The 16,741-nt window shown below is 38.8% G+C and overlaps 1 protein-coding gene across 1 annotated transcript; it reads left to right on the forward strand.

Moving 5' to 3' along the window:
* Nucleotides 1–8,849: 8,849 nt before the first annotated feature.
* On the forward strand, nt 8,850–14,074 carry LOC131207640 (uncharacterized). Its single transcript, XM_058200262.1, has 3 exons — nt 8,850–8,907; nt 9,578–9,861; nt 9,965–14,074. Exons 1-3 carry the CDS (start codon nt 8,850–8,852, stop codon nt 13,457–13,459), a joined length of 3,837 nt encoding a protein of 1,278 aa, XP_058056245.1. The 3' UTR covers nt 13,460–14,074.
* Nucleotides 14,075–16,741: the final 2,667 nt, after the last annotated feature.

The raw sequence follows: 16,741 nt of genomic DNA on the forward strand, positions 1-16,741 counted from the left end.
AATATTGAACGAACGGTCCATTTCGTTCCTTTTGGCCAAAACATCGCAGATGGAAATTCAAGCCATCATGTTCTTGGGTGGCGCCCAAACATCGCCCAAACTAATAGGATGGCGCCCAAACATCGAACTTCTTTGTGAATCATGCTTTGCGCAAATGGCTTAACACTATTTTATGGTTAATCTTTAGTTCCTGGACGGTGCTCTGATTACTAATATGCCGATCAACTTTGATTATTTTTATGATTTTATCGACGTTTTCGACGACGTGTTTGCCTGTGCGAGGTGCATCTGTGGGAAAAACGAAACCAAAATTGCACATTACTAGTTGTTAGAGTATCGGCACCATAAACATCATGAAAAATTTCAGTTGCCTATCTTTAATTTTCGCCATTCTCAACTTGCAAAATGTAACGAATTTTCTCTAAGGTGACTTCCATTATTAACAACCTGTAACTTGCAAACGAATGAAACAAACAATAAACAATGAAAGCATTTTTTACGTGTAAAGTATCAGCTTTAAAAAGAGCCTAAATTTGAAAGTGTACTATCGCTACTTCACAAGATGTCAATCAATAAGGCATGTACCGGGAAAATAATGGATTACGTTTTAGACTAGCTTATACAGTGGATGGCGAAATTAACTTTAGCTCCTGAACATTTGAATAATAATGATGATGATAAGTCCCACCTCTTACCCCTGCATAGGTTTGAGAAGGACGGATTTATCTATCGATAGTTACATATAACAATAAGCGAGAGGGGGCGTGGGAGCAATCTCTCCAGAACCATGGCATCTAGCTTTACTCCTTTCGTACAACGGTCGCCATCCCTTAAAGTGTTGGACCATGACAATGCATGACATCCTCCACTGAAGGGAGGGTCCACTCTCCGGAGCGCCGCAGGTTTCTCTTGCTCTGTTTGTAGTGCACACCTACAGTTACCATTGATTGATAATGTGGTGCCACCCCCGATCATCACAGCCTGATCATCTGCTTTTAGCTAATTGACACCAATGATTCTATTCGTACAGAATGCCCACCACTTCCTCATTTGCGCGCGCGTGTCTCAAACCTATCTAGACTCTTTCATTCTATTTATTATTAAAAATTTTCATATTCAATTTCTCAATATTTTTTAATCTTATCATCACCATAATCAAAGCGTATGATGACAAGCACAGTTTCGACAGATTGCTCCACAAGATCCAAAATTTGACAGATACTACAAATACAACAAAATACAACATGTAACATATAACGTAACTACTGGTTTGTTGAAGTTAGACACAAGTTATACGACCTCTCTTATGTATGCGGAGCACAAGCGCTTGAATTCCCCCAGATCTGCGGCTTGGGTGATGCGTCTCGGCATCCTATTGTACCACTGTACCCCCTTGAAGAACAAGGAATTACAGGCGTTTACTGACAAATAGTTTGGTAATCTCGGATCCCCCGCTCTGCGAGTACGGTAGCAGTGAACGTTTGACCCAACAACTATCTGTTCTCCCAAGTACGATGGCACAATCCCTTTCAAAATTTTATACAAAAAAATTGCCGTTTGGTACGCGATTCTCTGCCTAACTGACATCCATTGTAAAATATCTAGCATAATAATAGATGAAGTATACCTACTACAACCCAAAATTAGCCTCATAATTCTGTTCTGCAGCCTCTGCAACCTTTAAATCTGTTTTTGGTTTCCAAGGAATAAAATGGAGGCACAAAAATCAAAGTGGGGTGACACTATTGACTTGTACAATTGAATTTTCGCAAAGAAATTCAGATTGCTGTTCAACCTACAGATCACTCCACACTTCTTTGCCACCTTTGAGGTAATGTAATCCAAGTGTGGTCCAAACTTCATTCCATCATCCAACACTACTCCCAGATATTTCATCTCTGAAACTCTATCGATAGGTTCCTGTTTGATTGCAATAGACAGCCGTATGTCAGTTGACTTCGCTGACAAGATCATGTACTTTGTTTTCTTGACATTCAAAGCCAATTTTTTGTACTTCAACCAGCCGTCTAAAGCCAGCAAGTCACTATTTATTTGTGTCTCCGCCCGTTTTATGTCTTTTTCAGAGACAAATAATACTGTGTCATCTGCGAAAAGATTGATATCACAATATTTTAAAATACTTTTCATGTCATTAATATACATAATAAATAACAGTGGCCCAAGAACACTGCCTTGCGGCACCCCAAGGGTGTTATCAATAGAGTCCGAACAGTGGCTCCCGAAAACTGTGTTCTGTAAATAATCGGCAAACCATTTTAGCTCAGTACCCATAACACCGAACCTTTTTATAGTTTCCAGTAGCAAAGGTCTCGATATCGTCTCAAACGCTCGCTTAAGGTCCAAGAAGACAGCAATAGTCGGTTGTTTCCTCTCCATGAAACCCTTCCATTTGACAAGGACCAGGTTTAGTGCAGATTCACAAGAATGTCCTGCTCGATATCCCGACTGCTCCCTGACAAGCAACTTATTCCCGTCCAGATATTGTATCAGCTGGTCTTTCACAACAAATTCCAAGACCTTTTCAAGAATATTGAGCATGTTAATGGGACGAAACTCATCCGCATTAATAGCCCCAGTCACTTTAGGAATAGGGACAACTGTCGACTCCTTCCATGAGGCCGGGAAAATACCATTCTCTAAAGATTGGTTAATCACCGAAAGAAGCATCGGCCCAACCACACAGAAACTGTCCTGTAGTACTTGAGCGTTTACTTTTCCTATTCCGGCCTTGTTTTTTAAGTTAAAGCAAATCTTTCTGAGCTTGTCATACGAAATTTGTTCGAACTTGAACCTTTGCCTTGTAATGATGATATTCCTCAGCTCCTTTGGTTCAGGCATATCAGCAATTCCTTTATGAATAGTTTTAACACTTTCAACAAAGAACTTGTTAAAACCCTCTGCAATTGAAGCTTCGTCGAAAACGGCTCCTCCAGCAAATTTCACAACAACTCCAGTTTTGTCCTCAGGTTTTAGCATGGATTTAAGGATTTTCCATAGTTCCCTGCTATTCCCTTGGTGCTTACTGATCTCGCTACAGAAAAAAATCTGTTTAGCTTTTTTTAATTCGGCAGTATATTCATTTCTCAAAACAGTATAAAGATACCAGTTTTCTGAAATGTTGGTTCTGATGAACTTGTCATATGCCTTATCTCTCCTTCTTTTTAGCCTAGCAAGCTCTGTGTTGTACCATCTGCTGGAGGTGTGACCTGGTACAGTTCGTAATACAGAAAAGCTTTCCACAGCTTTTTCCAGTACTTCCCACAGGTGTTTGGCCTTGTCACTTAAACCAGTTTCAATCTCCTGCAAGCAATCCGCCACTACCTTACAAAGGGTTTCTTTGGAGTACCTGGATAAGCATACCTTACGTCTGTAGTCCATACCAGGGAACTTCCGACCAATTCTGATACCTATCGTCTCGTGATCTGATATCTTGATAGTCGGGACCGTCCGTACCGCAATAGCTTCACTGTTACTGTAAACATGGTCAATCAAGGTCCTGCTGACCCTTGTCACACGTGTTGGTTGGCTCACTTTTTGATACATGTTAAAAGATGTCATTAATTTTTTTAGTTTTTGTGACCTTGCCGTGTTGAACCAATCTATATTGAAGTCCCCCATAACCAAATTCTTTTTGTTTAGATGAACGAATTCTTCTAGCCATACCTCTAGGATTTCCATAAAACGTGAATCGCTTGAACTTGGCGAGTGGTACAGAATACCGTAGTTCGCTGGCGTCGCACCGCGGGAAACGGAAATGCCAAGGAACCAATTATTTTCTTCAGTTCTATTGACTAAAACCTTGAAAACAACAGAATCCCTAGCATACACTGCAACTCCACCCGTGTGGCGCGAATTAGACACACAACATACGCTCCTATACCCCGTCACATGGTACTGGTCAAACGCTTCAGCCTCAGTGATATGGGTTTCAGCGATAAAAACAAGAGATGGTTTGAGCTTTAAAATAACCTCCTGCAACATAATGTAGCTGGTGGACAGTCCGGCAATGTTGAGATATAGAATCTCATACTGAGGACTAATAACCACACCTACCCGCTATTGTGGGGAATTTCTTCTCTTTTCCCATTGCATCTTAAATGTTGGACAGTCTCTGCTATTTGCAGCGTGCTGAGTGTCTATATCCGTACTTTTTTGCCTATTCTCTTGGACACAATTTAAACACTTCAACACGTCTGATTTGCAGAGCGATGTTTTGTGCCCCTCACCGCACCTGGAACAGGCTTCTTCGAATTTGCATGTCTTTGTTGTGTGTCCAAACCTCGCACATTTGAAACACCTCAACACCCTTATTGATCTACACATTTTACAAATATCAAACCCTATTTTTACTCTATTTCGATTTTCAAGATAGTCACATGCTCCTTCGTCAACATCTACAAGGGCGTTATATTTTTCATACTTCATATCCTTATGTTCAAACCTCCCTATGACTTTTACTGTCGTCCATGGGATGTCCTCATTTTGGGATTTGAGGAAATCCTCTATCTCATTTTCTGAATAATTCTCCGTCATACCCACTAATTTCATTCTAATTAGTGGATATGACACGGAGTACCCCTCTCCTAGATGTTTCCCGAGGAGCTCCCTGACTTCGGTAATCTTTACATTATTGGCTACTTTTACCGATACCTGCCCTTCGCTTCCGTTGCGGAAATCCGAGAGTTGATGTTCTCTCGGATCCAATTTTCCCTTAAATAGGAACGGGTCACCGCGCAAGTTTGATTGATTTTTGGAATGGAATAATATGTAAAACTATGAGCACATCTTCGGTTCGAGTTTGAGTTGGAGTTGGAAGTTGTTAAGTTTAAGTTGGAAGCTAGAAGTTTTAAGTTTTTCACGCCAATTTCATTCGTTTTGCTCGGTAATAAAGCATTTAAATTAAATTTTTTTATTTCATATTCAAAATGCAGAATTAAAGTTGAGAAACATATGGTGAAGAATTCACATAACATTATGCTGTTTCTCAGCTTGTAATATGGCAGAATCCTCTAAATAAATATTAGTGGTAAAAATAATAGGGATATCGGACGTATTTTCGACAAAAGCGAGTAAGCAATCGTCAGCAATAATCAAGCTGTATGAAAATGAAGGTCGTATTCATCACATTAAAGCTTGTGGCCGCAAGAAATCAACACCAAAACGAGTTAAAAAACGTATTCTTAATATCTCCTTCACAAACCATTTTCAATTCGCCTAATATATTGGCCAAAACCAAAAATCAGAAGGTCTACAACTGCTTCCGTGCATATCATAAGACGTAGCCTATAGCATGTAGACAAATCTAACCTTGTTTTCAAAAAAATTCTGTACCTAACCATGGCCAATACAAAAAAATAACGGTATTTTACTATCTGCATGCTTTGAAACCTCACTTATTGTGATAAAAGCTGCTTTGGAGTGATTAATTTTTGGTATGACTACACTATCATTACAAGGAGTAGAACTTTTCTGCCATATGGGTTCTAAATGATCATTAGGAAACAAATTACAACGGCATTATGTTCTAGGGAGGCATTATTTACATGAATCCTACAAGTTGGTGACCTTATCTGGTCATGGTGACTCGAAAGAGGGCCAGAACTTGATGAAAGCAAAAACATTCATGAATGAAGAAGTCTTATTGGTGAAGATTTCTCCGCACCACAGAATATTATGGCAATCCATAAGCGTGAAGTAGTCATGCCGTATCGTGGATGATAATATCAAGGATTTAGGTTATTAAAATCCTTTTCCAGACGAGCCAACCACTGATAACATGGATACTAAGGTTATTTTCGCCGAAGAGAAATTTAGCTTGTTTTAAATATGTTTGGCTAAAATTTTTCTCTTGTATCAATCTATCAATCTCTTGTATCAATCAATTCAATCAATTCTCTTGTATCAATGTATCAATCAATGCTCTTGTATCAATCATCCCTAAATACACCAAAACTATTATTTGCACATCTTATTTAATGTTTTTGATTTATTTTTGATTGACTAAAACAAATTTTTCATCCTCGTATCTCCTAGAAATCTCTTGTGTTCTTGAACTAAAGTTAATTTCGCCATCCTTTGTATATCCCACTAGCAGACCCGGCGAACTTTGTTCCGCCCCAGAGGCAATAAGTAAGCAGATTTTAGATTTTATCGAGTTAATTTTTTTATTGGGATTAGGCTAAATTATCAAAAAAAACTTATATTTTAACGATTCATAAATAGGCTTTTTCAGACTTTTTAACGTTTTTTTTCTTCAGTTAAGCGCTTTGTGATACACTACTTTCTTTGTTTTATTATCCGGCGCAAGAACAACCAACGCAGATGGTCTTCCGACCCGTGAACATGCCACATATAATTGCAAAACATTGATTTTCCAAATTCAGACCACAAACTTTCAAGGATTGGTCTTGTGATTTGTTAATGGTCACAGCGAATGCAAGATGGGTCGGAAGAAGTCTTTACAAGTAAAACGGCATATAGGCTTCGAATTTTCCTTTGAGTATCGTCACGTAAATCACATTGTTCATAAATTTTATTAACACCAAACGCTATCATAGCACAGTTTTGGCTGCTTTATGTTTCGAAGCACGATTACTACGGAACGTAAATCGTGAAAATACTTTGTTGATAAGTTCGTCTTTCGATGACACAAAGTTACAAACGTGGTATGATCAAAAAATTTTGCGATATTTGAATTTCCACGGGCTGCGTATATCCAATTTTTGATTTACCTGAAATTAACTTACCTCTTCGATTTCTATTTCTCGGGCAAAAAATGTAAAAAAAAACACGAATGTAAACACGTTTGACATATCGGTATAAACTTTTTTATATTTTAGGCCTGCCACACGAAGCGTGCCCGGTCCAGACGCTACAATAATCGCTGCGATAATCGTTGCTCAGACACATCGTAGCGATGCATCGTAGCGTCTGAACCGGGCTTTATGCTTCGTTTGGCACTAGCGTAATCGTTTGCTCAGACTGTAGAATAACCTGTTGGCTGCTAGGCATCCCAGCGCGAATCTCCTCAGTTATTTTTAATATTAAACTTGGAACTTTATCTATCTATATGTATATAAATGGTTGTTTGTCTGTCTGTCTGTACCGCTTTTCCTCCCAAACTACTGACCCAATCGGCTTGAAATTTTGCACAGAGTAGTTTTGTGACCCCGGATTGTGAATAGGAAAGTTTGACCCTCCCACACCTCCGGGAAGGGGGGGCTCCCATACAAACGTAACGTAACGTCACCCATACGTAACGTCTCATACGTAACGTCCCATTCCAACGTTTTCGAACAAATCGAACCAAATTCGATAGGCGGGGGTTTTAGGGGTAGGGAAATGTTCTGGTGAATGTTTGAAACCCCTCCCCTCTTTACAAAGGTGGGCTCCCATACAAAATCTAAGCTCATTTCAGGTAAACTCCGATAGTTTTCAATCAATTTGAGCCAAATTCAGCTGGTGCGAATTTTGACATATATCCCACGGGAAGCCGATCATCTACGTCACCGGGAATCGCGAGGAAAAAGGATGAAAAGGATGAGTAACCAGGGGGCCACAGTATGAGAAACTTGGAAAAAATGTATGGCAGGCCAAGAAACTATGAATCTTTTGCTAGAGTTCCGTGAGTTACTTTGAGTTGCTTTTGAGCGCCTTATGTTTACGGGATATTTTCTCGTTTCGGGGGTATTTTTTTCAATTTGACAGTTTACGGCAAATTTCGGCAATTTTTTATTGCTTTCCAAAAATATGGCTAGTTTTTCGACAGCGGATCAAATTTTGACAAAAATGGCCATAGAAGGAGAAGGAAAGGAAACTGAAAAATCAAGGCATAAACAAACGAACTGTCATTTCACTCACTGGAGCTCACGGAATTTTTCGTGCAAAAGCTTCTAGTGTGGACGCTAGCATATCAAAAAACCTGCAGAGAAAACTCATACTGTGGTCGAGGCGTAACGGGAAATGAAAAGGGAAGCCGATCGTCCGAAACAAAGGAATAACGGGAGGCGGGAGGGGAAGCCGATTCATCTAGAAGTCCGATCTTCTGAAACGCCGGATAGTCGTGAAATGAAAACGAAATGAGGTGTGGCGAAGCTCGCCGGGACCTGCTAGTTAGACATAAATGCTTGATTACATAGGAGTACAGAGATATTCCACTTTGGGGTTGCCTTACGATCAAGCCTTACTAGTACTCAAAAGCTCAAAGCGCTCGATCAGTGGCGGTCATATGATCTTACACTGCAGTAAGAAAAATTCTTCTTAACAGCAAAGGAGTTGTTTCCCGGATGTGGACTTTTTGTGAAAATTGTACTTTGTTGAACAATTTAAAAATTCTAAATTTTAAAAAATAAGGAATGCATTGGAAGTTTGGAATAATGCCTTGGAGCCGTTGGAGCGTGAATATTTCAGACTAGTTTCAACAAGAAAAGGCTCAGTCTCACACAACTTTTTTAAACGAAGAAATGGTAGGAAACCGCAGCAACATTATTTGTCCTTAATTTTGGATGTTTGTTACACTTTTCCGTCATCTGGTTCAATAAATTACTATTTCAAACAAACAAGTTATGATTACTTTTCTTTGCAACGATTGCCCTGCCAAACCTTGTAGTATAGTCAATTTGGCAAATTATGATATAATACTTATTATTTACTTCATTATTTCATTATTTTTCTTACAGTTATTTCAATTCAAGTAAGCTGTTGAATTAATAAAATAGCAAACGTGAACATCCATTGTTCTTTTTGGTGTCCTTTTGGGAAACAAATTTAACAGTAGATTATCCGGAGACCGCTTAATCAGACAACACTACCTCGTAACTGATTATCTAATGGACATTAAGGGCTCTACTATGAAAATGCCAACCGTTGGATTGATTTTATATTTCGGTAAGTGTTAGGTGTAAATTATGGTTGCATTAACGCATTGCACATGCGTTTACCTTGTGATCTCATCATAACACATACTATTGTAATGTTAAATAGCTCTGCCATTTTGCAGTCAATTTTGACAAATGTACCAAATTTATTTAGGGTATAGAATGCCGTTTATTGACAATTCACTCAGAATACAATATCGATCAAATGATTGCCTCCATCAGACACACAAAAACGACCCTTTTTGGGTATTTTTCACGGGCGTAATAACAGCAATTTCCGCTGTGATATTAGCTTTTAGTTCTTCAGAAGTCTTCGGTTTGCTTAATCTTCAAATGAATTATTTTTTTCAATGTAGAGCACTACAATTTCAGTCATCTGTTTTACCGTAAATTGATCCATGAGTAAAACGGCATAGATTTACGTTTCAGAATCTGACTGATTTATCAAAATCGGCTGGAAAATGGTGGAGTTACTTAACATTTAAATAGTATGTGTCACGAATAATCGAATCCCAGGACCAGTTGTCACACAGCTGGTCATAGGTTCGATTCCCCGGCAGGGGAGTTGGCGCGGGGCCAACAATCCCGCCCGTAAAACACACCATCACAGAAAACAACAAACATTAAAATTCTTGTATCGTTTTATAATATACTATTTTTTCTTCATTTTTATTTACTAGTTTTGGTATCTTCCCTACCATACTTTGTTAAATGTTCGGATCAGAAAGCTCCTGGACGAATCCTTCCGAGCCTAACGCTTTTACCACCGCGGGCCATCCAAAGCAGCGAAACAAATTCACCTATTAATATATTTGACACAGCAAACATAGAATCAAATAGCTACAAAGGTTTAGTTGGACGCCCTGGTATTGACTTTCCAGTTTTAACACACATCCCTCGTACAGTATTTCAATGCGAAAACCATGGTAATGGATACTTCGCCGATCTTGAAACACGTTGCCAGGTGTGTATATTGTGTGCCACGAATAGGCTAACGTTGACGATTCATTCAAAGTGCATGCCACATAACTTTATAACAAATATTTTGATTCATTTGATTATTAAAGGTATTTCACATATGCGATGACGGAAAGAAAATCTCATTCCTTTGCCCGAATGGAACAATATTTCGCCAGTTGGATCTGATTTGTGACTGGTGGTTCAAAGTGGACTGCGCCTCAACACCAAATCATTATGCAGAGAGCACAGAGATGCTGGTACAAGCAACACGAGCCCGACTTCAAAGCAAGCATCCCATTGCCCAGCCTATCAATCCGAATGATCAACGTCTGCAAATCGATCTGCAATATAAACGACTGCTATTGGACAACATGTCTTCACAACACTCGCATCAACTATCAGCCGAGATACCAATCGAAAATGAAATGAAATTGAATCGGCGGATGGATGCAGTACATTTGGAGGAACCTGCAATAGGAAACTTTAGTGGAATTGTCAATCGTTTTCGTAGCCGAAAAGGCAGAACAAAGAAGCTATTTACATCCGGTACCAGCGACTTACCAGATAGGTCACAAAGTGCATCATTTGCATCGATCGCTCAAAAGATGTTCGACACGTATTACGACAATGATCAAAAGCTTGTGAAGATCAGTGGAAGATTCGACGAAAGACCCGATTCGGATTCAAACAACACAACGGAAGAAAAAAAATCTAAAGAAGCTGCTAAAACCAGCAACAATAATAACGCTCTCGACTATATACCGTATACAACGGCGCGTAAACTGAATTTGAATGGCAAATTTACGCAATTTTATTCTCCAACTGTACCCACGTTCCTCACCAGAACTGCGGTGACCACTAACAATGGCAATGATAGCAGAAAATCAACATCAAAAACAAAAAATGCTGAAACTGTGGACAAACAAAGTTATCGACAACGTTCCATAGATACGCAAGAATCAGTTATGGATCACGCAATGGAAATTATGAAGACCATTGAAAGTTTAAAAATAGAAGATATAATCAAAAATGGAGATGCTAAAGTCTTCGCTAAGACGTTTAACGATCAAAATCCTAAGACTAATAATTCTAGACAAACTTCTGGGCCATCAGAAGTTCGATCTGAACATTATTTATTGCATACACCAGCAATAAACAGCAAGCTTAAGCAGGACTCAGTAGAGTTTTCTTTATTGAACGCGGAGCGTCACAAGCGACCAGCTCAACGAAAATTAGATATCGATGTCGGCAACAGACCATTGCTCACTCGAAATACACTGAATGCGTATGATCGTCTTTTCTATTCTAAACAAATCGAGAAGCACACTCTAAACAATAACACAGGAAATGATCTGACCTACATAGATTCAACATTAGATCATGATTTAGAAGGACAAGCCAGTCGGTATCCCGTGCTGGGCATGACAAACTCCTCACAGATACGTGAGTTGGCGCAGATTTTTACACATGCACTATCTGCATACTTGCAAGATCCGATCGCTTTTCGACAAATCTTGACAGAAATTCGGCCGAAAGCTCCGACAGTTTTTACAATAGTCGACAAAAGCGACACATTTGGTGAAGTAATAGATACTACAACTAGTTCCCCAAACATTGCTACAGTCTTTTATGCGCCATTGAAAGTAGAAGAAAATTTGGAATCGTCTGACCTCTCAGACACAATAACTCCATTAGCGACAACAGCTTCTTCCTACTCCACTCTTCCTACTGATTTGACAACAACTCAATTTCGAGTCGGTTCACAACAAAGGACTTACAACTCCGACGCAATAAAAGAAGGTAAAAGTTTATCGATTCAGCTTATCACAAGCCGACGGAATGAATTAGCAGATGAAGTGAACGGTGAGTTAGGTACGCAATCTTCTACTAATTATTTTGAACACGGCAGTACTTACGATAAGTTACGGAAAACCCCACATAAGCTCGACTCTTTGTATACTACAGCGCCATTGAACGAAGGGTCATATAACGTATATTCTGATATGTACACTTCCAAGAATTACCCCGATTTATCCACTACTACTCAAGTACAATCGTCCACAAGTGAAACGACTGAGACCGTCACAACATTCAAATCACTTCTAAGGCCTCCCTTGAAAATTTTAACGCAAGCTCTAGTTTTACAAACACCAAAATCAACAACCATACTGGAAGACGACGAGGAACTGCAGAGAGCTCAAAGTGGTTCTATCCTTGGATCATCACAACGCAAAAAAATATATGATCGGCATGATAGCAGTAAATATACAATTATAAATTTAGAAAACTTTAAACATGCATATGCTAATGCTGCGGACACAACAACTATCAGCACATCACCTTCTACGGTTGGAGTTAATAGCTTTCAAACAGTTAATGAAACAACTGTTCCACAAAATCACTCTCGTTCTACAACGTCGTACACAGTAATCTTCGATCCACTTACTATCAACGATGAGTTGATGGAACTTCACAATCCAAATCCTACTATTGCCAATCTTCCTGCTTCGCACCAAATTAATCAGTATATATTGAACGATTCTTATAAGAGCAAATCTTCGTTGGTATCGGTCACTGGAACACAAACCCACCAACAAACTACAGCTTCACCCTCCTGGTCTGGAACAACTTACACTGACTTTGCAGAACCGGACCTTGCCGGGATGCAAAAAAAAGCGAACGAAATGTTTGGTGATCTGAGTGACGCACAAGCGAATAAGTTGATGAGTGTAATGAAAATGGCGGATACCGATACATCAATGAGAAAACTAATTTTATTGTTGATACGTACATGCGGCGACGATCCATCGGCTTCAAATGATGAATCCCGCAAGGCTCTTCTTGATGCACTTATTAACGTAGAAGGTGTAAACACAAATTCGGATCCTCTGTCTTATCGCAATGAATTTATACTTACCCGTGATGCAGAACATCGACAAGGACGATTGCTCGCGGATGTAATATCAAATGGTAATGCAAATGGAATGAATATAACTGGCACAACGGAAAACTATGCTGCATCTAATGACGTCCAATTAGAAAATAACACAGCCCACGAAAGTAGCGAAGTGTATGCTGATGAAGAGGAATTCTTCAAATCACAACAACAAACATCAATTTACACAACGGCGGCTACAACAATCATGCAATATGCTTCTTACGATGCAGAAACTAGCTACTTACCAATGGATAGCACGCGGGAAGGTTTGCCAAACAAAAGTGATGTTAAAGAAAGAACACAAATTACAACTCAACTACCACCTGACTTTCAAACAACAGCTGAACATACCACGACCGAGCCTACAACCGAATCTACAATAGCCTATGGAACGACAGGATTAGTACACGAAAATGTATTCCCAACAACGCGCATCGGGGACGTATCTATTTCATCAGTAGAATCTTTTGAATCAAATCGATCGGATGTAGAAAAGGATCAACATATATCTACTTTCCACCGTCACCCGAAAGATCTAAATGATTCTTTTGGAGACCCCTCAAATAATCCGAGGGTCAATCAATTTAGCTCGTCGCACCGTTCTGATACGCGCGCTCTAGAACTACTAAAGTCACTTTACTCGTTAGCCGCTCGTTGGGGTTGATGTATATGTTTTTCGATAATTTTCCGTAATTTTCCGTAGATTTTTTATTTAAAACAATTAACGCCATCATTCTATTCAGAAAATATCAGCATTAAAAAATAACAGTAATCGAGCCAGAGAGTTTGCCGATTATTCAAAATGAGAACAATGCGTATTTAAATACGACAGAGAGATTGTTAAAAAATGAAAATGTTGCCTTTATGGTTTTGTAGTTTTACAGACACAGCTTCAAAGTCTCTACAATAACACAACAACAACTGCAGACACAGCTTTGAAAGACGACGGTGAAAGATGACTATAATGTATATGAAAGGAAATATTCAAAAAACAAACAAATGCATGTGAGATATGATGAAACTGAACGATTTTATTATCCCCATGAATAATTCGCAAATAATTTTTTCATCGGTGAGCATTGTAAAGCGAAAACGAAAGCGAAGTTTTCAAAAGAAAACGAAGACAACCGTTCGCCTTAAAAACTCTCCATTGCCCCTATTTACCAATTTTCCCCATCAATGAAAACCTTTCTAGCACGGAAAATGATGAAAAAAACATATTTTGTTAAGAATCACTGAAAATTGATGAAATATAAATATTTAATTGATGGGTTTATTAACCACGCCATATTTATCAAACATTGTAGAAACAACGTGCAAACTTAGTTCATAGAAAATATAAAATATTTTTATATGAGTAATCTATGAAAACCTCTACGAAGCGATCAATTCCAGACTATGAAGTGAAGGGGGTTCTCAGAGTAATGTTTGTTATAATATGTATATTGCAAATGAAGAAAGGCCTCATTCTTAAATTATTCTTACCAATACCATGCTTTTGACATCAACAACAATATTTTTAATAAATTAATTTCTTTTGTAATATCTTGTCTCTTTCGTGTTTTTCTTTGCTTATATTACTAACTAAACAAACTGTTTATTCTTTTAGCGACTTCCAATGGATTATATTACCCAGTATTATCCCATGGTAGGTTGAAGAAAGTCGTCAGTGATAAAGCTGGTAGTAGCACTTACGTTTCTTAGCCTTGAACTGGTCAACCAAAGCAGATACCGCAACGACAAGATGGCAATTCGCTAGCGTGTTTCAGAATTTCGCCCTTAAAGATACCGTTTCCTCACATTTGTGGTACCATGTGAGTTTGGGTTGTCATGATGTTGGATGATTTTTTGTGCCTAGTAATGTGTTGGTGTTCAATAAGTTTTGCAATTCAATATCAGATCAATTCAGCTTTAATCCTATTTTTTTTGCTATGTTGGCACATACTTCATATAAACGTAAAAAAAAATAACGTAACGTAACCTTAGAAAATAACCATAGTTCAAGAACACAAAAGATTTTGGGAAATACGAGGATGAAAATTTTCTTAAGTCAATCAAATATCAATCAAAAACATTAAATAAGATGTGTTAATTATAATTTTACTGTATTTAGGGATGATTGAAGAGACAAATTTTGGTCAAACATATTTGGAACAAGCCAAATTTATCTTCGGCGAAAATAACCTTAGTATCCGCAATGCATACCATTCCGCCCAGACAGTATGGTCAAACATCCTCGTTTTGTTATGTGGTCTTTTCTACAATCCTCATTTATTATTTTGGTACAGTACATTTGTTACATTACATCTTAATGTCATTTTATCGCCCACATTTTACTCTTAGAACCTGATTCTAATATTCAATGTCTCAAAAGGGCCATTCAAAACGAAGATGTTCTCATATTTTCACATATTATTCAAATGTTTCTTATCGTACAGTTTATGCTCGTTTTTAACATGACACATTACACTTAAACTGGTTTTTGTCTGTTACATTCGTTTGGGAGTTATAGGGTGACGAAACCATGTCCTGAGGAACGTATCTGGAGCCTCATCCGCAAGGTCAACTGACTGTAAGCAAACATGAATCAAACTAGCGAAGTGTGCCGCAAATGCATGGGCTTTATCGCTGTTAGAAAGAATACGAACAGAACCGTTAGACATGCAAGGAGGAAGACGATTACATTAACGTTTACAATTGACGAATTTCCAGAAACTTCGCGGGTTGGAATAAATTTGTGTCTGCATTCTCCTAACGTAACTAGCGTAAAGAACCATGTTCAATCGAATGTAGAGGTAGTTAATATGGAAATATTAAGGTAAAGGTAAAGTGGCTGACCCCCAGAGCTTGGAACGCTGAACACGATGACTTTTGCGGGGAATGCAGCCATGGAAAAGGTCCACTAACTTATTTCTAAACAGCAAAGCGCAACAATCTAAGTCCCTATCCTCAAAAATCTTATCCCAGTCGATTTCGTCAATCAACATGGAAAGTCTTTCATAGTTCGTTTTTTTTTTAAGTTAAGGTCGAGCGGGCGAACTATAGGTGCAGGCGATGATAAAATGGAACAGTTTATAGTTCGATGGATGCTAACAAGCAAAGCCGGATGATGAGCGTCGCAAGGAAGAAGGGCCAAATCAAGCATTCGTGAGCGAGTATTTAGAGTCGTGTTTTTCTGCACTAGTCCATGTAGATTCAAAACGTTCAAACACACGTTCAAAACGTTCAAACACACGGTAGATTCAAACGTTCAAAACAAGACCAGCTGGCTGATTGAAATCGCTTAGAAGCAGCATATGATCATCCAGCTTTGACTGCTCCAGAAAGTCTCCAATAGTGCCACTCAGAGCGTGCAGCACCGCTGGTGATGTGCATAAAACAGGTGGAAGATAAACTGCTCCAACCATGAACTTCATACTAACATGCTGAATCTTAAGCCAGATCTGTTCAAGTGACGTAGCGCGAGAGGGTAATGCACGGGCGATGACTGATGATGAAACGGCAACAAGGACGCCCCCGCCACGACGCTTATCACTGTTCCGGGAGTTGCGATCACATCGAAAAACAGTATAATCGGTGCTGACGAAGAGTGACGAAGGGATAGTCGGATCGAGCCAGGTCTCAATGAGGACAATAATATCATATTCGTTCTCTATAATCGAAAGACAGAGAGCGTCGAGCTTGAAACGCACACCACGGACATTCACATTTTAAAGAACTACTCGCAATAATTCCTTTCTGGAAACAAAACTTCATACAACAAAATTTGGGGCAACAACAAACTGCACATCTAACTTCACAACAACTATCGATTTTAGCAGACAAAAAACTTTACACAATTACATTTATTTGACAGTGATAAGTGAATTACACAATAAATACTACTAATTTACCACTAGCATTTACAGGTTAAGAACTGAGTTTATATTCCGTGTTAGAGTATGTC

The sequence above is a fragment of the Anopheles bellator genome, chromosome 2 (genome assembly GCF_943735745.2).
Source record: "Anopheles bellator chromosome 2, idAnoBellAS_SP24_06.2, whole genome shotgun sequence".
NCBI classification, from domain to species: Eukaryota; Metazoa; Arthropoda; class Insecta; order Diptera; family Culicidae; genus Anopheles; species Anopheles bellator.

Excerpts from the sequence above, each read along its gene's own strand:
- LOC131207640 (XM_058200262.1), top strand. The coding sequence starts at position 8,850 with ATGGACATTAAGGGCTCTACTATGAAAATGCCAACCGTTGGATTGATT. Across the intron at positions 8,908-9,577 it reads TGGATTGATTTTATATTTCG|TTTTGGTATCTTCCCTACCA; the intron begins GTAAGTGTTAGG and ends TTTATTTACTAG. Across the intron at positions 9,862-9,964 it reads ATCTTGAAACACGTTGCCAG|GTATTTCACATATGCGATGA; the intron begins GTGTGTATATTG and ends TGATTATTAAAG.